Below are 27,724 nucleotides of genomic sequence, written 5' to 3'. Positions count from 1 at the left end.
AGATGACGGAGAAAGCCAAAGAAGTTGCTGAGCTCTCCCAAGTTTCCCTCAAAAACATTAAATCAAGCCTCTGAATGGATTCTGAAATGACAGAACCTACAAATAGACAGAGAGACACAATCTTCCAACTTGAGATAATTTAGAAGACTTTAGGAAAGGTAGGTCTCACTTGGGCAAAAGGGGAGTGCAGTGCAGTACAGCTCAGTGCAGAGCAGCACAGCGGTGGTCTGGGCAAGTTAGCAGGAGGCTCTTGGCCACAGCACAGCAACTGAGAGGCCCCTTGGTCCTGGTTCAAGCAGGGTGGTGGGCACAGCAGGCCAGTTGTGAGACCCTTCAGCACAAGCTGACAGAGCCAAATGCCAGCTAGAGAACCACCCACAAGACAGGCACACCTTGGCCAACACATCCACAACACAACAACATCCCAACACAGGGAGCAGTTCTATGGCTGTGAAGAAGCCACAAGCCACAGAGGCCTCAGAGCAGAAAGCCAGTGACCCAACCCTATCCCCCAACACAAGAAGCTTGCAACAGTGGCCCCTGTGCCCCAGGAAAAGACCTCAAATTTTAAAAAAATTAAAAAATAAGCCACAATATGAGTAAGAAACAGAAAAGTGCCCTTACCATTGAGAGCTTCTGTGTTGACAGGGAAGACCAAAACACAAATTCAGATGAGGACAATACTCTCAAAATGCCTACATTTGAAGCCTCAAGGTGGAAGATGAATTGGCGTCAAAACCAAAAAGCCTTCTAGGAAGAGCTTCAAAAAGATTTTAAAAATCAAATGAAAGAGGTAGAAGTAAAAATGGGAAAGGAAATGAGAGAAATGAAAGTTACACAAGAAAATGATGAAATAAGAATCACCAGCTTGAAAAGGAAGCAAAAAAATTGACTGAAGAAAACAATTCTTAAAAAATATAATTGGCCAAATGGGGAAAATATAATTGGTCAAATGGAAAAGGAGGTGCAAAAGCTTACTGAATAAAACAATGCTTTAAAAATTAGAATTGGGCAGATGGAAGCTAATGAGACACCATAAGACACCAGGAATCAGTCAAACAGAATCAAAAGAATGAAAAAATAGAAGAAAATGTGAAATACCTCATTGGAAAGACAACTGACCTGGAAAAACAGATCCAGGAGAGATAATTTGAGAATTATTGGACTACCTGAAAGTCATGATCAGAAAAAGAGTCTAGACACCATATTCCAGAAATTATCAAGGAGAACTGCCCTGATAGTATAGAATCAGAGGATAAAAATCATCATTGAAAGAATCTACCAATCACCTCCTGAAAGAGACCCCAAAAGGAAAACTCCAAGGATATTGTAGCCAAATTCCAGAATTATCAAGTGAAGGAGAAAATACTGCAAGCAGCCAGAAAGAAATAATTTAAATATAATGGAGTGACAGCCAGAATTGCACAGGACCTGGCAGCTTCAACATCACAGGATCTTAATGCTTGGAATATGATATTCAGAAAGACAAAGGAACTTGGGGATTGCCACCAAGAATCAACTACCCAGCATTTTCTTTCAGGGGAAAAGATGGACATTCAATGAAATAGGGGACTTCCAAGGCTTCCTGAAGAAAAGACCAGAACAGAAAATTTGATTTTCAAATACGAGACTCAAGAAAAGTATAAAAAGGTAAAAAGGGGAAAAAAATTATTCAATAAGGTTAAACTGTTTACATCCCTGAGGGAAGATAATACTTTTAACTCTTGAGATCTGTATCTCTGTTACAGTAAAGTTACTAAATAGAATTTGATGTGATGATATAAAGAAACTTAAAAGGGGCAGAATAAAAGGAGGATAGGGGAGGAGAGGTAAGGGGAGTTGGAATGGGGTGAATTACATCATATGAAGAGGCACAAAAAACCTACTACAATAGAGGGAAAGAAGGGAGCGGTGAGCATTGTTTCAAACCTTACTCTCATCAGATTTGGTTTAAAGATACACACATTTGGATAAAGAAACTTAGCTTACTCTGTAAGGACATAAAAGGGGTAAGGGGGAAAGAGTGGTACTGACAGAAGGGAGAGCAGAAACAGGAGGAGGAAAGTAGAAAGAAAAGGGAGGGGCTGATAAAAGGGAAGGCAGATTGAGGGAGGCAGTGATCATAAGTAAACACTGATGAGGAGGAATAGGGTGAAAGAAGAAAAAAAGAGTACAAAAGGGGAAAAGAGGATGGAGGGAAATAAAGAGTTAGCAATCAAAACTGTGAATGTGAATGGGATGAACTCTCCCATAAAAGGGAAGTGAATAGCAGAGTGGATAAAACCCAGAACCTACAATATGTTTTTACACGAAACACATTTGGAACAGAGAGATACAGAGTAAAGGTAAAAAGTTGGAACAGAATATGTTATGCTTCAGCTGAAGTAAAAAAAGCAGGGGGTAGCAATCCTGATCTCAGACAAAGCAAAAGCAAAATCAGATCTAATTAAAAGGGATAAGGAAGGAAACTACATCTTGCTAAAAGGTACTAGACATATATGCACCAAATGGTATAGCATCCAAATTCTAAGAGGAGAAGTTAAATGAAGTAATAGGGGCAGTTAGGTGGCAAAGTGGATAGAGCACCGGCCTGAAAGTAATGCTATTTTCATTATAATTTTTTAAATTTGAGCACAGCTAGGTGGTGCAATGGATAAAGCACCAGCACTGTTTTCAGGAGGACCTAAGTTCAAATCTGACCTCAGACACTTGACACTTACTAGGTGTGTGACCCTGGGCAAGTCACTTAACCCTTATTGCCCCACAAAAAAAAGGAAAAAAGAAAGAAAAGAAAGAAAGAAAGAAAGAAAGAAAGAAAAGAAAGAAGAGAAGAAAAGAAAGGGAAAATGAAGTAATAGCAATACTAAACAATGAGCAATGAAACAGGAACACTACTACACCTCAGAGTGGAACACATACATATACACATACACATTATAAATCCCATATAAGCTGTTTTAAACTATTCAGGCTTAAAATTGAATAAAACTAAATGCTATAATCCCATAGTATTAGCATACAAAACTCTGAATTGCCAATGCTGGAGGGAACAATATAGCACCAGCACGGCAAAGCTTAGAATTGACTCCCATAGCACCAGGGCTGCAGTTCTGTCAGTGGTAGTATGTACAACCATGTGGCATCAGTGTGGTAGCTTTCCGAAATGCCTAGAGGGAGCAAGATAGAATACCATGTGTATGGGGACAGGAGTATATGCAGCAAGCACACTACTAAGCCTGAGAAAGAGCACAGCATCCATCTAGGGCTAGTTCTAACCACCTAAAAGTCATTCCAGGGCAGCTAGGTGGTGCAGTGGATAGAATGCCAGGCATGGAGTCAGGAAGACCTGAGTTCAAATCCAGTCTCCGAAAGTTACTAGCTGTGTGACCCAGGACAAAACACTGCCATGAGCAAAATTGAACAAAGGTAGACTGAGGCACATATACTCCAAGCATGATAATAGTTTATTTGGAGGTAAAATGGGTCTATTGACTTTCTCAGTAAGCCAAAGACCCTGAAATGAAGATGCAACTTCTTTATATAAGCATAGAACAAAGAACAGAACAGGATATATATTCACATGTGGATGATTGGTTACACCAAGGAAAGTAGGCCTGCTTATATGTGGGACCAAAACTACCCCTCTAATGTCTTAGAGAAATGCTTTAATGGATTTATGGGAGCTAGCTGCATCCTCAGGTCATTGATAGTGGACCAGGGACAGTAGACTCACTGGTGCCTGGGAATGAGATAAAACCACTTTTTTTTTTTTTTTTGCAGGGCAATGTGGGTTAAGTGACTTGCCTAGGGTCACACAGTTAGTAAGTGTCAAGTGTCTGAGGCCGGATTTGAACTCAGGTTCTTCTGAATCCAGGGTCAGTGCTTTATCCACTGCGCCACCTAGCTGCTCCAAGATAAAACAACTTTTAATTGGGCAAGGATAAGGAAAGATGAGATCAGGTCAGTTTATATGCTAGGAAGTTTATATGCTATACAAATGTCATGGAATTTCTCAGGAGATGAAATTATGAAGGATGACAAGTTTGATTGCATAAAGGGCAGGTGGTGCTGAGATAACAATTCTCTCAGAATTAAAGTGTTTTATGAGATTATTGAACCTCTTAACCTAGCTCAGAGTTGTTTTTAAACTAAAAATGATTGATAGGAAGAATAAACTTCAGCATCTTTATATGAGAGAGGAAGACTGCTTCACTCAGAAACAAAAACAAAGTTATTATATAAAATACAAATAAGGTTACAAAAATAGACTCAATTATAGAATATAAAATACAGGATCAATGTTTAGTTTTCACATCACTTAACCCTGTTTGCCTCAGTTTGTTCATCTGTAAAATGAGCTGAAGAAGGAAACGGCAAATCACTCTAGTATCTTCACCAAGACAACCCCAAAAGGGGTAAAAAAGAGTCAGACACAATTGAAATAACTAAACAACAAAAAGTCATTTCCAGGTACTAACGCAGACTGGTGAACTTCATGGGAAGAGGCCAAGAAGCTTTGAGATCCAGCCCCTAAGGAAATCAACATCAGAAGAAAATCAGGGGTGGGGAGAAAACTGAAACCAAAAATTATCTCAGAAAGAAGAAAACTCAAAGACCTTGAACATAATCAGATAAACCAACAGGAAAAATAATAATATGAGATGAAATTATGGCCTCCAGTTATAGTAAATAAATTCTGGTATCTATGAATAAAAACTGCAAAATCGAGGAAAGTGATCCAACACTTGATAAGACAGAGAACCCTGTGGAAGGAGGAGAACATGGAGCCACAATACACCATTCCTGAGTGGTTCCAAAGACAAATAAGAATGAAGAAAACAGAATTTATGGGCTACAAAGCTGCAAATAATAGGCAGAATAGAAAAACAAAAATCTATGATGACATGTCTCAAAGGAACAAAATAGAGAACAGATAGGGAATTCAAATATATTTCTATATTTGAAGGACAATCAAGAAGAGGAGATAAAGGAAAGGAAGTTGAGGAGCAGTTAGACAGGTAGGAGAATTCAAAAGAGAAAGCAGTATGATAAAAGCTAGAGATGAGAATATATCTAGAAGGTTACTTAATACTGTCAAATGTTGAAGAGAGGTCAAGAGGAATGAGGAATCAGAAGACACAACTAAGCTCACTGGTGCCTTTAAAAAGATCAGTTTCAACTGAATGAGATTGAAAGCCTTTCACCTTTAGTAGCTATATAACTATATATTATCTATAATATATAATATAAATTATGTTATTAATAGCATATAATTAATTGCATTACTTATATGATTCACAATATATAATATAAGTAATAAATGTAATATAATAAACATGATAAAATACAATGTAGTATAATTACTATAACATAATATATAATAGTATTTCATTTAGTTGTTACTTTGAGGTTTTTTTTCCTTTTAAGATGGAGGAGTGGCAGAAAAGACTGAAGATAAGTGAGAGAATAAAGATGATAGGACAATCTGGAGAAGATAGGCTGGAATGAAATCACTTGTGTTTTTAGCAAGATTATATTTGGCAAGAAAAGCTACCTCTTAATGTAAGATATGGGAAGGTAAGAAGGAACAAAAAAGGAGTAGAAGAGAAAGAGAAACTCTTGGAAAGTGACCTAATATTCTTCAGTAAAACATGAGACAAAGTTCTCTGTTGAGAGGGTGAGAGGAAGAGAGCCATGGGAGGTTCGAAGAGGGATAAAAAGGGTTGGAAAAAGCACTGTGTATAGTTGATTATGGAGTTATAAAAGGAGTGACCCTGCATTGTGGGCCCAGTTCAGATTATATAACACAAGTGTGTAGTGGATCCAATAAAAAAAGCAGTTTCATGATTTTCTCCAGCTTTGGTCAGCATCACATGAGTAGGAGCAAAAGCAAGGAATGGTAGATTCAAGTCTCAGGTTTGGAAAAGCAAGATCAGCAATAGGATAAGGAGGCAAGGGACTCAAGAGAAGAGAACAGTATAGAGTTGAACTAGCCCACCTCACCATGGGGCCTGAATGGGGAATCAAGGAGAGTATAGACAATGTAGGTGTGATGGCCCAAGAGATGAGTGAGGAACTGGAGGTCACAGTAAAGACAAAGTAGAGAGTTTAGAGTTGCAAGGCAGAGGGAGTAATGGACTGACAAAGAAAAATTCATAATTTGTGGATGTGGATGTGGGACTTTGTGGATAATGGCAAAATCAAGAGTATGACCATTTATGGGTGTAGTTATTGTGGGATGGAGAGTTAGGTTATGGGGAAATAAACAAGTTGAGGCCTGTAAGGGTAAGGTGTTTGAGGAAGTACCAATATGCATGCTGAAGTTCCCTAATGTGACAGCAAAAATTGGGGAGGAGAGAAATACTGTGAGTCAAACAATGAACTCATTGTGGAAAGAAGAGGGCCATGCATGGAGGTCAATAAAGAATAGCTGCCAAAATACTGATTTGATGTTACCATTTCTGTTTACATATGTACTTACTAGTTTTTAAAGACTCAGAATGTATGACCACCAGAAAATTTCAAAATCTTGAGTACTATCCTACCTAAATCTACTACTGCATTAATTGCCTCTATTTCCCAAATAATATACTTCTGTCATATTAAATCACAATTTTCCCATCAAGTGTTCATTTAAAACCCTTTACCAATTGACCTCAGAGGCATCTCATCTCTGGGTACTCAAACCTACCTCTTCACAAAGCCATTGCGCCTGCCCGTCCCAAGAGACAGTTTCTGGGTAGTGCATAATCAATTAATTAGGCTAGCTAATAATCAATAAATTCATGGTCAGTAGTTTCTAGGTAACCAAGTGAGAAGAGACTCTGAAATGCCTTAAATTAGATGTGTACCTTGTTAAGGGCTAAAATTCTAGCTAGTCTGTCTAAAATATCTAATGAGTGGTCGCCAATAAATTATAAGCTTTAGCAAGAGTTAGACTTTTAAGCATTTATTAAGGAGAATAAGAACTTGGTAAAGAGAGAGAAAGGCCTAGATTCCTATCTATTAAAGGGAGAGCACATTTCTAGCTCCGCTCTCCACCAGAGTCCCAAGGAAAGAGCCCGAGAGTGAGCGCCAGTCTCTTCCTTCCTCCTCCCACTAGCCCGCGTCACTTCCTGACTCCTGGTCTTGCCCTCAAAGACCTTTGCTTCATGGGCAGAACTCTTCTACAGTAAGTCTCCAGCAGGTGGTGTCATTCCAATCATTACAGTCCCCCCTGTTGTTCCTCAAGAAACAAAATGTTTCCTTGACGGAACAGTAAAAACAATATAATAACTATTGCTAACTAATAATATGTGAACAACAATATAGAAAAGGAAGAGAGGAAAGTTTTGTCCAGAGGGGCGATTTTTTTTTTTGTCCTCATGAACCGACGCTTTGACATTGGTCTTGCAAAGGGAGGGCCTCTGCAGAGAATACATGTTACAGATGGTGTATATTATAACAGAAAGAGAAAAAAACAACAAAAACAACAAATCAAAACTGTTCATTTAAAGTCTCTGAAAGTCTTTTCTCAGATGTCCTCTAGGTGTAGTCGTGGAATGGAAGTCTTTTCAGGGGTTGATGTGTGGATACTGGTAATCAGCCAGGAAATTTCCTACAAAATTGAGCTTAACACAACTTTAAAATAGCTTTATCAATAATCAAATCAAACAATGAAAGTTCTCAAAAACATGTCTAAGGGAATTCAGAATCTTAGTTGTTACACATGAAACATATATAAAACAAAATTGAAACATTCTTTAAAATTATAATATTACTATAGTCCCCCCCTTATGGAGGGTAATTGAGAAGACAATTGCTGTGATATTAATTTTTTAAAATAATTTTTATCTTTGTTTCATAACTTTTTGCATCATCTGCCTAATTATCCTCATGCCATTATGAGAAATTAGAAAATCTAATATAATTGGTAACAGGTGTCAAGGCCAAATTCAACACTGTATTTATCATGACACCTGAGATAATTATGGGGGTTACCATAAAAGAACAGAGAAATGATGGGATATGAGCATTCCCACACTTGAGCAATATGTACTGCCCATGCAGTATGCCAGGCTTAAAATAGGTGGATGGAATATATGTCCATGCCACCGAACATATTGGAAGAAACTGAGTCAGACTTAATCAGATGCATGGGATTGAGATGTCCATGGCATCAGGCATATAGGAGGGAGCATAGAAGCCAGGTGTAGAAGTGAGATGGGTGGGATGAATACTTCCAGCCATCTGTACAATATTGTGGGGAAAAAGAGAATAAAATATTAAACCAGAGAATCCAACCTCAACATTTGTCAAAAGCCGTTCCCTCGGCCATACCTTGACTTCATGCATGTCTCCCCTCATGTGACAGTTCAGTGTCTGCTCTTGCATGTATTCCTCTTGTGATTGGATGGCATCTTGGCCAACTGGCATCTGATAACTCAGAATAAAGTCAATTAATGTCTTAAATGATAAGTTCCCATAATCCAAGTCTCATATGGATTTAAAATTGAGGATAATAAATGATTGCAAAAAATGTGCATACATCTTGACTCAGAATATAATATATAATTATGCAACAATTTCAAATAATACCCCTTTTTTTAACTTAGTATACAATTACTTTTTTGAAAAATCTGAACATATTTAAATACAAGTTAAAGCACAACACAATCTCAAAGAAAACTTTTACAAATGTTCCCCTCTTTTTTTTTTTTTGGAATATGCTTATCAAAAATAATACTTCTAGAATCAATTTACACTTGCCATGGCAAACAATTTGCCAGGGAAATGCTTTAAAGAGTTTGATCAAATAATCAGTTGAGAAAAAATAACAAAAACAAACAACTCAGAATATGGGAGCACAATACTCCTAGAATTAACATTGTATAATAAAATCAAAACCATCTTGCAATGTTTCAAATTAGATAGACAAATGAATAGAAGAAAATACACATGGAACAATAAAATACAGTGAAATTCAAACTAAGGAAATCTAAATGAATATGAACTTAATATCAATAAGAGTATTATAAAATATAAACTTGATCACATGACTATAAAAAGCTTTTACAAATATTCTCCTTGTTTTAGAAACTAAGTATAAGACACAATCTCAAAAGCATGAAAATCTCTATGAAAATAAACCCATACCATTAATTTCAAAATGTATATATAATAGCATAGAAATCCTATGTAACCTCTGAACTGATACTATTACTCTGAGTGAATTCAGAACACTTTTGATTCCGGTATCTAAAATCCCCAATACTCATATCAATACCTTGCTGCTTACTTCTACATTTCTGTAAAATATATACCCTTCCATGGCAAAAGAAGCAGAGTCTTGAACTATGTTGATTGTCATTCTTATTCAGCTTAAGTTTTTCTTCTTTAACCCCTCTATATTGTCTGTCGGGCTTTTCACCATACAAATGCTTTATAAGAAAGATTACTAATTAAAGACAAAAGCAGGTTAGCAAAATTATGAACAAAACGAGCATATCTGGAATTTAAAGAGTTTTCTAAGATTGTCTCAAAAGCACAGCCAGACCGGGGAAGGGCTGAGCCTGAAGCTGCAAATGCAGGTAGAAAAAGTTGAGCATGCGCATCAGATCTCTGGACTTCCCAGGCAGGGGAAGCTATGGGCTTGGCCATAGGAGGAGTAGAGGGTGGGGTCTGGAGAGGAGGGGAGGGACCAGAGCAATTTGAATCAGACTTGATTTTGAACTCAGGCCTGGATTCCTCTTCCCCCACTTTGCCTCCAGGTGCTAGGGGATTAAAAGCTTCTAGAGGGTGGGTCATTGCCTCCAGGCATGCAAAATTAAAGCAACAATTAGTGTTAGAACTGGGAAAAGCTGCAGGAATCTCTTTAGGTTTCTCTGAAAAAGCAAGGTTGGGAGAGGGAGAGATATTTCCTTGTGTGAGTAAGTTGCTGGCTCTTTTAACAAAAATAAAAAGAAAAATAGAAAATCCACAAAAACAAAGCATTAACATGATCTTATCTCCCATTTGTCTGGTTAAACAGACTAAAATCAATAATAGGATAATTAGGTAGTTTAAAAGGTCCATTCGAAAAAATTTAAAGGAAAACACAGCCAGTACACCAGTACTTAGCAGTTAAAGGGAGAGGGAGGGGAAATTTCTTACCCAACCAGAAGATCAGAAGAAGACTGAGGTTTAGCTTTCCTCTTCGTGGTCAGCCATCTGTTAAGGGCTAAAATTCTAGCTAGTCTGTCTAAAATATCTAATGAGTGGTCGCCAATAAATTATAAGCTTTAGCAAGAGTTAGACTTTTAAGCATTTATTAAGGAGAATAAGAACTTGGTAAAGAGAGAGAAAGGCCTAGATTCCTATCTATTAAAGGGAGAGCACATTTCTAGCTCCGCTCTCCACCAGAGTCCCAAGGAAAGAGCCCAAGAGTGAGCGCCAGTCTCTTCCTTCCTCCTCCCACTAGCCCGCGTCACTTCCTGACTCCTGGTCTTGCCCTCAAAGACCTTTGCTTCATGGGCAGAACTCTTCTACAGTAAGTCTCCAGCAGGTGGTGTCATTCCAATCATTACAACCTTCTGACAAGGAACTCCATTGACAAGTGAAACTTGAGTACTGGCTCTGACTGCTTAGCTCTCCCACTCCTTCAATCTGTTCTGACACTTCCTCCCCTAAGCTCCCCAGCCTTACCCAGAGCACAGAGCTACAGAAAGCAGGGATGAAAGTTCTGTGCTCTTCAGCCTGCCCAGAGGGTGTGGATTGCTCCAGTCCAGTGTGTGTTCCAAGCCAGCAGCCGTGCCTGGATCATCCTTTCCCATCTACTCCCTTCTGTTCCCCCAGCACAAATTCCTAACCCATGGCGGGGGTGGGGAGGGCGGGTGACTAACCCCCACTCACCTAGAAGGACTGCCTGTCCTGTGGCAAAGAGAGCTCTCCAGGAGACTGAGCTGCAAGCATGGTGTTGAGGACCCGCTAGCGTCAACCTGTACTTCACAGTGCACAGCTGAGGAGGAAATACCACAGTGGATTGTAGCTCAACTGTGTCTCAGTAGGCTTACCAGTTGCCTCCACCTCCTCCCAAACCGCCTACCCAGCTCCAGCCAGCAACAACCAAGCGCTCCAGCATCAGCCAATCCTAGCAAGGACCTTCGGTGCTACAAATCTCTGATTGCCAGAGGTCTAGCCCCTCTTTCCAGCGCAAGACTAGAGCTGGGGACTAGAGGCCAGGCCTAGCATTTGTTTGGGCGCTCCAGGGTTTCTGTAATTTGTTCTTTTTCCCCTGGTAACACTGTACCATAAAACATGAGGACATGTAGGCAGAAAGAGGGAAGAAGGAAGGAAACCATTTCTATCACTCAGGCATGCCATTCAGAAATTGACTGAACTTCTCAAGAATTGGATCTTGACAGAAACAGAAGGAAAAGTAGATCACAAATTAATAATTATTAATAAAAAAGTATGATGTTAATTTCTCTTGTGAAAATGGGCACTTTGATTTGCTTGAGTCCCCCAATTATCCAGGTGATCAGAACAACTGTAGGAGGACTGGTTGCATTGCCTAATGCTGGCCAGAAACCTGTCCCCAAGGAAAACATGGCAGAGTTAATTGTAGTTATAAAGACAAGCACCCATCTTTATTCTTCTCAGCAACTCAGTTACATGCAATTGTATGGGAAATCTCTAAAGATATTCCAATGAGGTTTGGAAGATAATTGTATTTAAGCAGTTGAAATCCAGGTTTTGTGCAGTACCTTCCAGGTACAGCCCGGTTAGGACTGATTGTGGAAACCCTGCTTCCTGGGTTTACAGGATGCTCTTAGTTCCATTAACACAGTACAAACCAGTTTGACATTTCAAACTTGAAAGCAAACAATATGACAAGAGGATATGAAATAGAGGGGTATTTCCACAGATAAGAACATTTTCTTGGAGAGTCCATGACACCCCAGATATTTGGGAGACAAAAGACAGGATGGCTATGGCAGACAAAAGTCATAAACCACCAATTAATTTGAGGATGGAAGTTCTCTACAGATAAGAGTATGTGTTTAGCTGTTCCATTATCCCTAATGTTAGAAATGAAGCTAACAGCTCAAATAGTGTTGCACAGCTCTAGTGTTAACAGTTCAAGTGTTACTAGCAGGTTACTGCTCAAAGAATCCAAGCAGGCAGCAGTTGGTGGGTGAAGGCGTCGTGAAGATGGGCACTCTTCTGAATGTGCGAGAGTGCACACAGAAGTGAGGTCCCTCACTTCTATTTATACCCTTCAAGGGGTCCCCTCCGATCAATCACATTAAGGTATTTTACTATCCCCCTATTTACATATCAGTTATTTTCAGTTATTACAGTTGCTATTTTTTTTATATAGAATAACAGTAACAACTAGATTGTACAAAATATGTGGACCAATCACAGTGCTAAGAACCCATCAGGTGGAACCAGTTGGCCAATCAGATTGTACAAACTATGTTACCAGACCTTAGCCTATTCTGGGCAAGAATGTCAGTTACTCCTTAGAACAATGCTGTGTTAATATACATAAGTCTCTAAGACAGAAAACCTAACTTGGGTTTGACCAATCGGCCAGATTGTGACATTAGGCCCCAACCCTATGCTGAGCAAGAATGTCCCAATGACTTACTAAAACAATGCTTGTGTAAACATAACCTGGCAAAAACAAAACAAAACCCAAGTTGGGGCTTGAACTCCCAGTCAAGTGGGGATCACCTTGGGTGTCTCAGGGTGAACTCCCAGCCCAGCCCTACTCCCACAAAACCCAGGCCCAGATGCTCCAGGTATAATGACCCACTTCTATCAAAAGAGGATAAAAATCCTTGGAAGATACCATTAGACTCTTTTTGGGGTTTTAGAGGTCTTCAGGATCTAGATTTTCTGAGCTTTCTTATGTCTCCTTGAAAATGTGCTGTCTCACTCCCTGCTTTCTCTACCACGCAACCTGGGACCATGAAAAGTTAGGAAGACACATGCTCAATCCTTTACTAGTATGATATTAATAATTAATATTAATGTTAAATAATACTAATAAATAATAATATGCTTACCCCAAAACTATTGTCTACAAAAACACACAAAACACCTATAGGGAGGCAAATGGCCCATATGTCCCAAATAAGAAATTGGAGTCAGTTTGATCCCTATATGTATGTTTAATCTCTTGTCACTGCAAAGGATTTCTGATGCTAAGCCAGTTTTTCATACAGTTAAGGGAATTCTGATAAATGCAATTCATCATTTCCTGCCTCTTGGCCCCCTAAGGCTAAAAAAAAAAAATTCAGTGTCCATGAAAAAGGATATAGGAACCCAGGTGTCCATGCAGTTGTCCATTCCCTGGAAATATCTTTCTTGGGGCAATCTGGAAACTCATGTCCTCAGATTCTCAGGTTTCAAGGAACTTGTGGAGGCTCAGATGTTTGTGCTAAAAATCCTTTACAATAGTTTTCAAGACTTTCAAATACAAGCTAAATAGTTCAAAATACCACAGAAAGCAGAACTCTTAAACCTTCCCAAATTACATATATCTATATCTATATATTTGATCTTAATGTTTTCTCAAAATTTTACTCAATTGTCAGTTTTTATTTTATTTAAGAACTCTAAATCTAAATACCACTTAAATCAGATTCCAATTCAATTCAATTCAATTAATCGATGCCCTCCTCAAGAGGAGCAGAGACAGATGAGGACCTAATCTTCACATAAAAACAAATTACAGAACACTTTTCATAAGATGACCTATAATGTACATAAAAATTACCAAGTCAACTTCAATTGTAGCAAAAAATTTAGGATGCCATTTAAGTTATTAATTTCAAAATAGTGCATATCAAATAAATTGTTTACAACAAAACATATTTGTACTACAGGACATTCTTTCCCTACAGATGTTATTTCCACATTACCTAATAACTCAAATAAAATTTACTTTTCCATGAGTGTAAATCAAAATATTCCATAAGTTACCCTCCTCTAGGAAAACTGATTGCATTAAATTTTTCAAAACAAAACTGAAGATGTTTCTAATTTAGTTTTTGGGGTTTTTTTGCAGGGCAATGAGGGTTATGTGACATGCCCAAGGTCACACAGTTTCAGGGTTTTTTTTGGGGGGGGGGTGAGGCAATTGGGGTTAAGTGACTTACTCAGGGTCACACAACTAGTAAGTGTCAAGTGTCTGAGGTCAGATTTGAACTCAGGTCCTCCTGAATCCAGGACCGGTGCTTTATCCACTGTGCCACCTAGCTGCCCCAGCTTCAGTTTTAATAATTAACAGATAAACAGTTTGGTCCCATAAACTATTGCATCAATACCCATTTTTTTCTTACATTATTTTTTAAAATTTGAGAACCTTATTTTTGTAAAGGCCTAAAATTCTAGCTGTGATGTCTAAAATCTAATGAGTGGTTGCATTAAATTAGAAAATGTATAGCACCAATCTTTGGGCATTAAGTATTTATTAAAGTATATTAGGGGTTAGTAAAGAGAAACACGTGGATAAAGCATCCCTATTCTGCCTGTCCTGGCCACCTCTGCCACCAAGCCCAAGTCAGGAACTGAAAAAGGGTGCTCGCCCCTCAGCTTTTCCCCGAAGCCTCCTGTGAAACCGGAAACAGGGCCGTCCACTCACACAGCTCCAAGCTGTTGGTTGGTAGCACTGACTGACAGGACTCAGACGGCAGACACAACTTCTGGATGCCGAAGTCACATGTTTTCTTTCATGGCGGAGCTTCCCTGTAATGTCCCTCCCAGCAGAGGGTATCATTCCATTTCTCACATTTTATATCTATCTATCTATCTATCTATCTATCTATCTATCTATCTATCTAGTAACAGAAAGATGACAAAAACAAATGCTTGTCCACTTTAGTTGTTTTACATCAAGCTTATGTTTCTTTCTTTCTTTCTTTTTTTCTTTTTAATTTTTTTAGTGAGGCAATTGGGGTTAAGTGACTTGCCCAAGGTCACACAGCTGGTAAGTGTCAAGTGTCTGAGGCAGGATTTGAAGTCAGGTCCTCCTGAATCCAGGGCCAGTGCTTTATCCACTGTGCCACCTAGCTGCCCCCACTTTAGTTGTTTTAGAATATAGAAAGGACTTGAATTTCTAGGCTAAATAGCTTAAATCTTATACCAGCATCTCACTAGAGTAATTCAGATATATTCTATCGTATTAACCTAAGAAATGAAGGTCCAATATTGTGTTCATACTGATCACATGACATGATTATAGAATTTTGCCATAAAAGAAGAGGGACAAAGCTCTCAGAGAATAATGTCATTCATGTCAATTCCAGGTAGAAGTTATATAGATAGACAACTGCAGCTAGGTGAGATAGTTTCCATTCCATGTGTCACATTGGGGAAATTGAGTCAGGAGAATCCTACCTCAGCCCTCGCCAAAAGTTGTTTTCCCAGCCTTTTCCCATGAGAACTCCAACTGCAATTTCAACACCAGAACGTTGCTGGCAACTTGGCTTATTGCTTCATCAGTGTTCCTTGACAATTATGCCTGGAGTCGGACAGAATAATATCTGTTAACTGACTCATAAGGTCTTATATATAAAGTTCTAATAATCAGCGCTTCAGGGGAATTCTTCTCTCAAGGTGATAACATAATATGATACAACATAATCTCACATTTGTAACAGTAAGATTCATTAAAGAAAAATCACGGGGCAGCTAGGTGGCGCAGTGGATAGAGCACTGGCCCTGGAGTCAGGAGTACCTGAGTTCAAATCCGGCCTCAGACACTTAACACTTACTAGCTGTGTGACCCTGGGCAAGTCACTTAACCCCAATTGCCTCACTAAAAAAAAAAAAGAAAGAAAAAAAAAAAAGAAAAATCACATCTTATCTTGAAATAAATAGTACTTATGTTAAGTAGATGATTTTTCACCCCTAAATTCAATATCACACAAATGCTTTGCTTTAAGATGTTTTATAACAAACAACAAAAGACTTGGTATGGGGTGTATAAATAATCCCAAATTGCATACAGAGAACATATTAGACAATGTTTCAAAGAACATGTTTAGTTAGTAACCACATTATATGACTCCTGCCTTCAGAATCCTTTCAAATAATCTTTAAGGTCATTCTTTTTTTTTTTTTTTGTGAGGCAACTGGGGTTAAGTGACTTGCCCAGGGTCACACAGCTAGTACGTGTTAAGTGTCTGAGGCTGGATTTGAACTCAGGCATTCCTGACTCCAGGGCCGGTGCTCTATTCACTGTGCCACCTAGCTGCCCCTCTTTAAGGTCACATGCTCTACTTAAAAATTAAATAACAAATATAGTTAATAAATCAGATTTTCCATTAAAGGGACATAAGCTAGCTCATAAATTACTATTGTTCACTAACATAACTGAATGAAACACTTCAAGAATTGAATATGTGTGTGTTTGTATAGCTATCTACCTATCTATGTTCAAACACTAATTTATTTAACTCTTGCTCAGGTCTTTGAATGACTATAGATGCTACAGTATTAATATAATAACTAATAGATTCAGTATTGCAATAGCAAACTTCTATTTTTTCTGTCCTGATACTAACCTTAGCTCTCAGATGTTGCTTCCATTGAGCTATTGCTGTCTGTTAAAGAGTTAAGGACAATCCAAAGACATAGCAAACCTCAAAAGAATCTTCAGGGTCCCAGAAAGGCTTTCCCCTTAATTAATAAAGTCCCATTAATCATAGTAGGTTTGGACATAACTGTTATCAGCATCAAAATACTACAATACATAAACTTACAAATAAAATTTAGTAGGCTTTCTAGAAATCACACAAAAGATCTTTTATTTAAACATATAAACCATTAAAATTTGAATTTGTCAAGATTAAGTTGGTAGAAAATATCTTTTATTATCATAAATCCCCAAAGTATTATAAAATAAAGTCCTAATTACCATGAAATTCCTAAGTACCATCCCCCTTTTATCAAAAGATTTTTGCAATGGGAAAGAGCTCCAGTTTTTCGAAGACAAAAAGAAAAATACCCAATTAAAACAAACCATATCAAAATAACAAAATTTACCAGACTTTTAAAAATTTGCTCAATATCTTTTTCTTTCCTTTGTCTTATCACTAGAAATCAAAACTAATTACATTCAGGTGTCCTATGTAATTAGTGAATATACATACACCCTCTCTAAAAGTATTTCATATTCACCCCTTAAAGCAAGATAAATTCTTTAAAAGTGGAAGTTCAAGTTACACACACACACATACACACACACACACACACACACACACACACACATAGTAGTAGTAGTAGTAGTATGCCTCCACCAGTTGCGGATGACCATGGATCAGCGCCTCGAAGAGCCATAAGCCTCAGTGTGGCTTTGTAGTCCGATACGATACGGGAGCAACAGCTCCTGAGTGACTTATAACCGGTAACTGCCGCATCCCATGTTGTATCTACCCCATGAGGAGTAGCTGGAGTGTCCTCTCCAGGGTGCTGGCCTGGGCAGATCAATATGGAAAAACAAGCTGTTGCCCATGCAGTAGGTTTTCCCTCTCCTCGACATTGGTGGATCCAAAGGAAAGGCAGAGCCAATACAGTTTGGCACCAGTCCCACCGCAGGAGTTGCCAGAGGGATGTGATGTCCAACATCCAACTGCCTAAGGGACTCCCACTCCTGATTTTTCCTCAGGGTTAACTCCTGAAGCCTTTCCCATATATGGGTATAGCCTCAAGGCAGCAGAGGTTTAAAATCAGGGTTCCTTCCCCTAGGCGGATGGCCTGCCAAGGCTAACGAGACCCACCTGCCCGAAACATACTCATATGTATATCTGTAACTTCAGGAACAGTAGATGAAATTATCAAGCCCTTATATTTCACTCCCATTTTGTGCAAGAATTCTCATTTTGTATCCCATTTTACAACACAGAAAGACTCTTGTACAGAGTTGATAAAAATTTATGACTAGATGGTACTAAAATATACATTTGGAAAGCATATTTTACAAGGTCTTCTCTTCTTATAATTACCAATTTTCTTTTTTAAAAATACCTATAGGGACAGCTAGGTGGTGCAGTGGATAGAGCACCAGCCCTGGATTTTGAGTTCAAATCCAGCCTCAGAAACTTAACACTTACTAGCTGTGTGACCCTGGGCAAGTCACTTAACCCCAATTACCTCACCAAAAAACCAAAAAACAAAAAACCAAAACAAAACCAAACAAAAATACCTATAAACCCCTAAAAGCATAAAAGACCCATTTGTACAGAAATATTTATAGCAGCTCTTTTTGTGGTGGCTAAGAATTGGAAATCAAAGGAATCAATTGGGGAATGGCTAAACAAGCTGTGGTATATGTTGTTGATGGAATATTACTATGCTACAAGAAATGACAATCAGGATGATTTCAGAAAGGCCTGGAAAGACTTGTATGAACTGAAGTGAGCAGAACCAAGAGAACGTTGTGCACAGAGACAGCAATATTGTTTGATGAAGAACTGTGAATGACTTAAATATTCTCAGTAATACAATGATCCTAGACAATTCCAAAGGACTATTGATGAAACATACTATCTACCTCCAAAGAAAGAACAGACTGAAGCTTGCTATTTTTCACTTTCTTTCATTTTTTTTCTTTTAGTCAAGTTTTCTTCTACAAAATGACAAAGATGGTATAACCTATATCTGATTGCTTAACACCTCAGGGAGAGATGGAGGGATAAAATTTGGAACTCAAAACTATAAATAAAAATGTTTATTATTTATATTTTTTACCTATGTAAACACTTGATTAAAGCAATAACTCCAAATAGCTTAAACAATCTCATAATTTCCATAAGTGATAATCAAATAACTTTAGGTGAATTTCCTCTTAAATATAGGTAAAACTTGGAAATTTATAAGTTCTTAATTACAGTATTTCAGAAGATGTGGTCAGTGGGACTGATAAAATAACCTAACAGTTTCCTAGTCCATTCATCTTTCTTTTTAACAGTACAGTTCTTAATCTAACAACATCTAGATTATAAGAAAAATTAGTTTTCTAACATAGTTGAGATAATAGTTTATCAAATTACACTATAAGAAAATTTAGAAATGTAACAATACTCTAAATGATATTAGGTATTTGAAACTTTAAACAAAATCAATTAATTACCAATCAGGTGACCTTAATTTAGTTGAATGTACTTCCAATTTACATTACACAGATCAACATTGGCTTTGTATACTGTAAAAATGCATATGAAATTTTCAAGTATGAAGCAATTACGTCTAATTAAAGAGATAATAAAAACAGTTAACATTCATATGGTCCTCACAACAACTTTGGTAGGTGGGTTATAATTAATTACTATCCCCTTACAGAACAGTAGACTGAGGTAAAAAGATATAAGGTTAAAAAAAAAGGGGGGGGGGAAGGCATAAGGTACATTTCTTGGAGCCATATAGCTAACATGTCACACAAACTTCCCTCTTAGAAAATCTGGTACTGGCTAAGAAATAGTGGTGGATCAGTGGTAAAGTGGATTAGGTAAAAATCAGGTTATAGTAAATGACCGTAGTAATCTAGTATAAAGATCCAAGCTTTTGGAATAAAAACTTATTATTTGACAAAAACATCTGGGAAAACTGGGAAACATTATGGCAGAAACCAGGTATAGAACAACATCTCACACAGCATGGCAAAATATGGTCAAAAGGGTATATGATTTATACATAATACATGATACAGTAAACAAATTAAGAGAGCATGGAATACTTTCTGTCAGATTTATGAATAAGGGAAGAATTTAGGACCAAAGAAGATATATAGAGTATTATAAAATGTAAAATAGTTAATTTTGATTATAAAAAATTTAAAAGTTTTTGCACAAACAAAACCAATGCCATCAAAATTGTAAGGAAAGCAGAAAACTGGGGGGCAGGGGATTTTGCAACAAGTATCTCTGATAAAGACCTCATTTCTCAAACATATAGATAACTGATTCCAATTTCTAAAAATACAAGTCATTCTCCAATTTATAAATGATCAAAGGATATGAAAAGGAAGCTTTCAGATGAAGAAATCAAAGCTATTTATAGTAATATGAAAAATGCTCTAAATCACTATTGATGAGAGAAATGCACATTAAAACAACTCTGAGATATTACCTCACACCAGCAGAGTGGAGGGGATATGGGAAAACTGGGACACTAATGTGGAATTCTGAACTGATTTAACCATTCTGGAGAGCAATTCGAAGCTATTCCCAAAGGGCTTATAAAATTCTGCACACACTGTCACTGCTAGGTTTATTTCCCAAAAACATCCCCAAAAAGGGAAAAGGACCTATTTGTACAAAAATATTTATCGTAGCTCTTTCTCCGGAGGCTAAAAATTGAAAATCAAAGGGGTGCCCATCAATTGTAATGAATACACAAGTTGTAGTATATGATTGTAATGGAATATAATTGTACCATAAAAAATGACAAGCAGGATGATTTCAGAAAAAGCTGTACTTACATGAACTGATGCATGAAATGAACAGAACCAAGAGAACGATGTATACAGCAACAGCAATATTGTTCGATGAAGAACAATGGCTCTTCTCAGCAATATAGTGATCCAAGACAATGCCAAAGGACTAAATGATGCAGCATACTATCTACCTTCAAGAAAAAGAACTAATATGTATTGAATACAGACTGAAGCATGCTATTTTTCACTTTCATTTTTCTTTTGTTTTCTTATACAAAATGACTAATATGATAATGTTTTACATAATTACATATAATTACGCATAATTTACGTATAACCTATATCTGGTTGCTTACAATCCCCCTCCCCCAATATCTTTCAGAACCTCTGGTGAGGGAGGAGGAGGGGGAGGGGGAGGGGAGAATGAGTTAACATAAAGTAATACAAACTACTTGAGAAGAAGGGGTTAAGATTTTTCGCCTGAAGTAGAACAGTGAACTAAAAATCAGTTTTTCTCGAGCCTTAGTCCCTACGACCCTTCTTGTCCCTCTCTTACTATTAAATTTACAAAATGCCAATGAAGTGCAGCACAACTCCGGGTCTGACCTGCGCACTAGAGTAAACAGGTTCCGCTTAGGGAGAAATCACCACGCAGGCGCCGCAGTCTTGCGCATTGATACAAGGTTGGGCTGCTTCCTTATAGTATTTGGTACAATCATGCGCAGTAACCCTCCGGTCCTAGGAACGGAGGTGAGGGATGCGACACTAACTGTTGCTCCTGGCGGGGTCCACAGTAGGAAAAATGGCGCCGTCCCTGAGTTCTTTGCTAACCTTAATAGTATTGCTGCTACTGTTGTGTGGGACTCCGGGGATCCAAGGATTGTGGAGACATGTGAAGACCATAACGGACAAGAACTGGAAGGAGTTGCTGGAAGGGGAATGGATGATTGAATTGTGAGTGTGGAAGTATAATTCCTGGGCCCCCTTGGACATATCTTTATCTTCTCCCTCTGACTTCCTGGAACTTCCCCATCCCCACCTCCACCCCACCCCCCACTCCACCCCACCCCCCACTCCCCTACTGGGCTCAGAAGATCTTGTTTGACCGGCTGCCTTCCCTTCAAGTTCTCCCCACCCCTCATTCTCAAACTTGGACTTCTTTTGACTTTGGGGAACCTGTTTTATTTTCACTTTCTCACCAACTGCCATTAGAAGAACCTCACTTTACTCTCTGAAGCCACGTTCTCACGCCCCTCTCCTTCCTCCTCCTCCAATTTCTTGATTTTGTTTCTAGTGCTGTACTGTTCCTGATGCACATTTTGGTATCTTGGGACTTGATGCAATTTTTTTTAGTTAGTTTTTTTTTTTTTTAGTAATTTCCTCACATATACCTTTGAGGTATTTTATGAGGTCCATACTACACTTTACAAGAAAGGATGAACCTGAGGCATAGAGTTTTCCAAGTTCTTGCTGTTCCCTCCCCTTCCCTTTTTCTAGTTTTTTCTTCCTTTGAACGCCTTGTTGGTTATTGTAGACATTGGTGTTTTCAGCATATTTTTATTTTGTGGTATTTGCTGTTGTAATAAGGCACCATACTATACTGAGAATCTTTGCTTAGCACAGTGCCTGTCAACATTTTTTTTGTTTTTGTTTTTGGTGAGGCAGTTGGGGTTAAGTGACTTACCCAGGGTCATACAGCTAGTAAGTGTCAAGGGTCCGAGGTCGGATTTGAACTCATGTCCTCCTGAATCCAGGGTCAGTGCTCTATCCACTGCTGCCCCCAACAATATATTTTTTAATAAAGGTAGAAATCTCTTTCTCTCTATTAGGCTCTGTATAGACTAATTAATTTGTTAAGAGGTGGAAGAGTCCTTAGAGATTTCTAATCCATTTTACAGTTAAGAAACTGAAGTTCACTTAGGATAGCTTTTTGTTTGTTTGTTTTTGTTTTTTGGTGAGGCAATTGGGGTTAAGTGACTTGGCCAGGGTCACACAGCTAGTAAGTGTCTGAGGCCGGATTTGAACTCAGGTACTCCTGAATCCAGGGCCGGTGCTTATCCACTGCGCCATCTAGCTGTCCCAGGATAGCTTTTTAAGGGAATTCGGGGAATTGTACCAGGTTGTGTTTTCTGGGCTTTAGGTAGTATTAGAAGATCGAGGTGAATATAATATTTTTGTAAACTCTTAAAAGAAGGTATAGACCTCTTAAAAATCTGTACTGTTTCTGGAAACAGTAGCGATATATAGATATATCTATATATCATATCTATCAATCATCTATCTATATATCTATATATCATGTATGTTTTGAGCTATAAGAGGCTTTAGAAGTCATCAAGAGCTACTGAAACTGAAGCTGAGAAGTGACTTTGAAACCTTGTGGTTTCAAAAAGTTTTTTTCCCTTTATTCATGTAGAACCATATAAGAAAGCTTTAGATTTTATTAAATTAACTTCAAGATCCAGTTGGAACATGTTGCACACAAATGTTGTCCATGGTGTTTGTTTCGGCAAAGATACTGGAGTGGTTTGCCATTTCTTCCAGTGGATGAAGGCAAATAGAATTTAAGTGACTTGCCCAGGGTCACATAGCTAATAAATAGAGGCTGGATTTGAACTTAGATATTCTTGACTCCAGACCCAGTGCCCTATTCACCGAGCTGCCTGCAACCTGAAAGGAACTCTATCATACCTGAAAGTTGATAATCTAGTTTCTGCTTGAAGACCTCCCTACTGAGGGGAAACTCAGTACAATTTTGGACAGTTCTATTTTATTTTTATATTTTTATTTCTCTCTGTTGTTTTTCACTCATCTTCATTTCTGAACATAGCCTTTTCCTCTGTTATTTTCAATAAGCCATTTATATTATACTCAAAAACCAGAGTGGGGTGGGGAACAGCTCAGAAAGTCTTACCAATATATCAACTGAGGCTGGAAGTATATGCATAGTGTGTCATTCACTGTCCTGTCTTTGAGTCCAAGCTTGATCATTATACAATGTTTTTTGGGTGTGGGGGATTTTTCTTTTCATTTATATTGTAGTCATTGCAAATGCTGTTTTCCTGAACAGCTTTACTTTTTTTTTTTTTTTTTGGTGGGGCAATGAGGGTTAAGTGACTTGCCCAGGGTCACACAGCTAGTAAGTGTCAAGTGTCTGAGGCTGGATTTGAACTCAGGTACTCCTGAATCCAGGGCTGGTGCTTTAACCACTTTGCCACCTAGCTGCCCCCAGAGCTTTACTTTTTAGGAAGGTTTTTCTCTAATATCAAACCTCTTTACATATTCCTTACATTGCTCCTGGTTCTGCCTTCTGGGACCACAAAAAACAAGCCCACTTTCTCTTTTTGATGGTGCTTCAAATATTTGAAGACTTTATTATGTCATCCCCCTTAGTCTTTTTTTCTCTAGGCTAAACAGCTCCATTTTCCTACAACTTAGCCTTATATGATTTGGACTCCAGACCCTTCACCATCTGGGTTGTTCTTCTCTGAATATTCCAACTTATCAATGTCTTTCCAAAACTTGTGGTGCCAAGAGCTGAAAATAATTTGTTCTGTTTCCTTTCACACACACATGCACACACGTACATGTATATATATATATATATAGTCAGTGTGTATTATATATAGCTGTAGTCTTTTCTAAAACAGTAGTCCTGACAGAAAAAAAAGAATAAAAATAAATGTGTGCATCCATCCCTTCCTCCCTCCCTCTATCCATCCATGCTATATTATGGTGAGGATTAAAGGTTTAAAAATAAGAAGTATTAAAAAAGGCTTGGTTTGAAGTCATGGAATCTGAGTTTGAATCCTAGCCCTGCCAGTTGCTACCTTTGTGACCCTGTGCAATTCACTTAGCATCTCAGGATCTCATTTTCCTTGTTTGTAGAATGAGGTAGTTTAGTTCCTTTTTTTTTTTTTTTTTTTTTTAGTGAGGCAGTTGGGGTTAAGTGACTTGCCCAGAGTCACACAGCTAGTAAGTGTAAGTGTTAAGTGTCTGAGGCCTCAGGTACTCCTGACTCCAGGGCCAGTGCTCTATCCACTGTGCCACCTAACTGCCCCAGTTTAGTTCCTTTTTATTCTAAATCTCTGATTCTATCATCCCATGAATGGACACATATAGATCGTTATGGGAGAATAGTTAGAGACTATATGTTTGTATATGTGTATATCTGTATACATATCTGTGAATATACATGTTTACACATATAAATGTGTGTGTGTGTGCGTGTGTGTGTGTAGTTGAAAAGAACTCCCAAAAGTCATCTAGGCCTAAGCCATGCATGAATAAGAATCCACTCTACAACATTTGTAACAAATAATCATCTAGCTTTTTGTTTGAAGACCGCTGGTACCCTTATTACCAACTACCTTGGCATACTGCAGCTTTGCAGTGTTCTTAGTCTTGTACTCTTATGACGAGCAAACCAAATCTAATTCCTTTTCCATAGAACTTTTTATATACCAAAAGACAGCATCGGGTCATTCCCTAGTTTTTACTTCTTCAGGCTAAACATCCCCCATTTACTTCAAAGAGTTCTAACATGGTATACCAAGTCCTTTTACCATCTGGTCATTCCACAGTATATGAAAATCCTCTTCATAAAATATAGCACTCCGCATGAAATATAATACCTTATATGTACTCAAACCAGGGCAGAGACTTGTAAGTATCCTAATCTTAGATTCCCACTATACCTCTCAAAGCACCCTTAAAGATTCTATTGTTTTTTGTTTTGTTTTGTTTTTTAACTTCCATATCACACTGTTGCTTCATTGATTTTGTAGTCCAGCAAAACCCTTATGTCCCTAACTTGGAAATTGTGAGCATGAGTGCTAGTACCCTTTTTCATTGGAATGTAATTTGACATGTTATATAAATGCAATCATGCAAAACATGTTTCCATATTAGTCATGTTGTGAAAGAAAACAGACCAAAAATAAAAAAAACCTCTATAAAAAATAAAGTGAAAAATAGTATGCTTCAATCTGCATTGACACCATTAGTTCTTTCTCTTGAAGCATATTCCATCATGAGTCCTTTGGAATTGTTTTAGATCATTGTATTTCTTGTAATAGCTAAGTCATTCACAGTTTATTATCATACAATATTGCTGTTGCTGTATACAATATTCTCATTTCCCTTTGCATTAGTTCATATAAGTCCAGGTTTTTCTAAAATCAAGTTGCCTGACATTTCTTATAGCACATTAGTATTCCATTATGTGATGATTAAAAATATGAGAAGTATGGTATCTGGGTCATTTTATTAATATGGTTGGAGGGTTATTAATTAAGATAATGTCTATGGCTGTCTCTCTCAGACCAAAGATCCCTTCCTTGCAGTCAGGGCTGCTTCATATACCTTTCCCACTATAGGAAGTTTGTCACACAACAGTCAAATCTAATTGGTTGACATGATTTGGAGGTGGGTTATATTAAAATGAAGTTAGAGATACATGACTCAAGTAAAGATGACATCAGGTGAAAATGTAGAGACCCCTACCCAAGCTGATGGGGCACAATGGTTCCCATCTAGAATTGGTACATGAAGGCAACATCTCATTAGTAAAGTCCCCCTTGTCTAGACAAAGGAATCTATCTTTACCCAAGACTCTTTTTATTAGTTTGGGGTTTGGGTTAGGTTTGACCTTGATGAGATTTGATGAAATTTCTCAAGGAGGCCTTGTCTTTGAATAGAGGGAAGAGAGGACTAAAAAAGAGAGACCTCTGGGTCCCCCAAGATATTGATTATTAATAGTTATTTCTCACATTATAATCATATACCACAACTTGTTCAGCCATTCCCCAGCTGATGGACATCCCCACAGTTTCCAATTCTTTGTTACCACAGAGAGTTGCTATAAATATTTTTGTACAAAGAGGTCTTCCTACCCCCTTTTAAAATCTCTATGGGATATGGACCTAGCAGTGGTATCACTGGGTCAGTGGGTCACAGTTTTGTAACCCTTCTGGCATAGTTCCAAATTGTTCTCCATTATGGTTGGACTAGTTCACAACTCCTTCAACAACAGTGCATTAATGTCCCAATTTTTCCACATCCCCTTCAACATTTGTCATTTTCCTTTTCTGCTATGTGTGAGGCAGTACCTCAGAGTTGTTTTAATTGGTATTTTTCTTATCAATAATGATTTAGAGCTTTTTTCCATGACTATAGATTACTTTGATTTCTTAATCTAAAAACTGCCCAATCATAATCTTTGACAATTTATCATTTGGGGAATGACTTGTATTCTTGTAAATTTCACTCAGTTCACTATGGGAAATGAACCCTTTATCACTTTAACACTTGATGTAAAAATTGTTTTCCAGTTTTCTGCTTTCCTTCTAATCTTGGCTGTATTGGTTTTGTTTCTTCAAATCCTTTTTGATGTAGTATTATAAAATTATCTATTTAACATCTCATAATGCTCTCTATCTTTTGTTTGGTCTTAAACGCTTATCTTATCCATAGATCTGACAGATAAACTTCCAAGCTCCCTTAATTTGCTCATGGTATCACCATTTATGTCTAAATCATGTATACATTTTGACCTTATCTTCTTGGTATATCCTGTGAGATGTTGTTTTATACCTAGTTTCTGCCAACCTCTTTTCCAGTTTTCCCAGCAGCTTTTCTTTTCTTTCTTTCTTTCTTTCTTTTTTTTTTTTTGCAGGGCAATGAGGGTTAAGTGATTTGCCCAGGGTCACACAGCCAGTGTCAAGTGTCAGAGGCTGGATTTGAACTCAGGTCCTCCTGAATCCAAGGCCAGTGCTCTATCCACTGTGCCACCTAGGTGCCCTCTCCCAGCAGCTTTTCTCAAATAGTAGTCCATGTCCCCAAAGCTTGGATCTTTAGCTTTATTAAACACTAGATTACAATGTTCTTGTCTTGTGTACCTAATCTATTCCACTGATCCAGCACTTTTATTTCTTAGCCAGTACCAGATTATTTTGATGATTCTTTATGATATAGTTTAAGATATAATAAGACTAGACCACTTTCCTTCACATTTCTTTTCATTGATTCTCTTGATATTCTTGACCTTTTGATCTTTCAGTGAATTTTGTTACTATTTTTTCTAGCTCTATAAAATAATTTTTGGTAGTTTGATTGGTATGACACAAATAGGTAAACTAACTTAGGCAGGATTGTCATTTTTATTATATTTGCTTGGCCTACACAGGAATATTTAATATTTCTCCATCTGATTATATTTATCTATACTTGTATGAAGAATGTTTTGTAATTGTGTTCATATAATCCGTGGGTTTCTCTCAAGCTAGATTCCTAAATATTTTATTTTGTCTGAAATTA

At 37.8% G+C, this 27,724-nt stretch overlaps 1 protein-coding gene across 2 annotated transcripts in view; it reads left to right on the top strand.

Annotated features, from left to right (window-relative positions):
• Positions 1-21,105: 21,105 nt before the first annotated feature.
• The window catches only part of TMX1 (thioredoxin related transmembrane protein 1), a 63,654-nt gene continuing 57,035 nt past the window's right edge, over positions 21,106-27,724 (top strand). Inside the window, exon 1 of one of the 2 annotated variants that reach the window (XM_043988096.1) lies at positions 21,106-21,361. In XM_043988096.1, coding sequence (XP_043844031.1) covers positions 21,210-21,361 — 152 coding nt within the window. In that variant the 5' untranslated portion in view covers positions 21,106-21,209. The remainder of the gene's footprint in view (positions 21,362-27,724) is intronic. The other variant, XM_043988097.1, reaches the window with a different exon arrangement.

Source organism: Dromiciops gliroides, chromosome 2 (assembly GCF_019393635.1).
Source record: "Dromiciops gliroides isolate mDroGli1 chromosome 2, mDroGli1.pri, whole genome shotgun sequence".
In the NCBI taxonomy this organism is placed as follows: Eukaryota; Metazoa; Chordata; class Mammalia; order Microbiotheria; family Microbiotheriidae; genus Dromiciops; species Dromiciops gliroides.
Note: the sequence above shows the minus strand (reverse complement) of the source record. Positions and strands in the feature narration are given on the sequence as shown.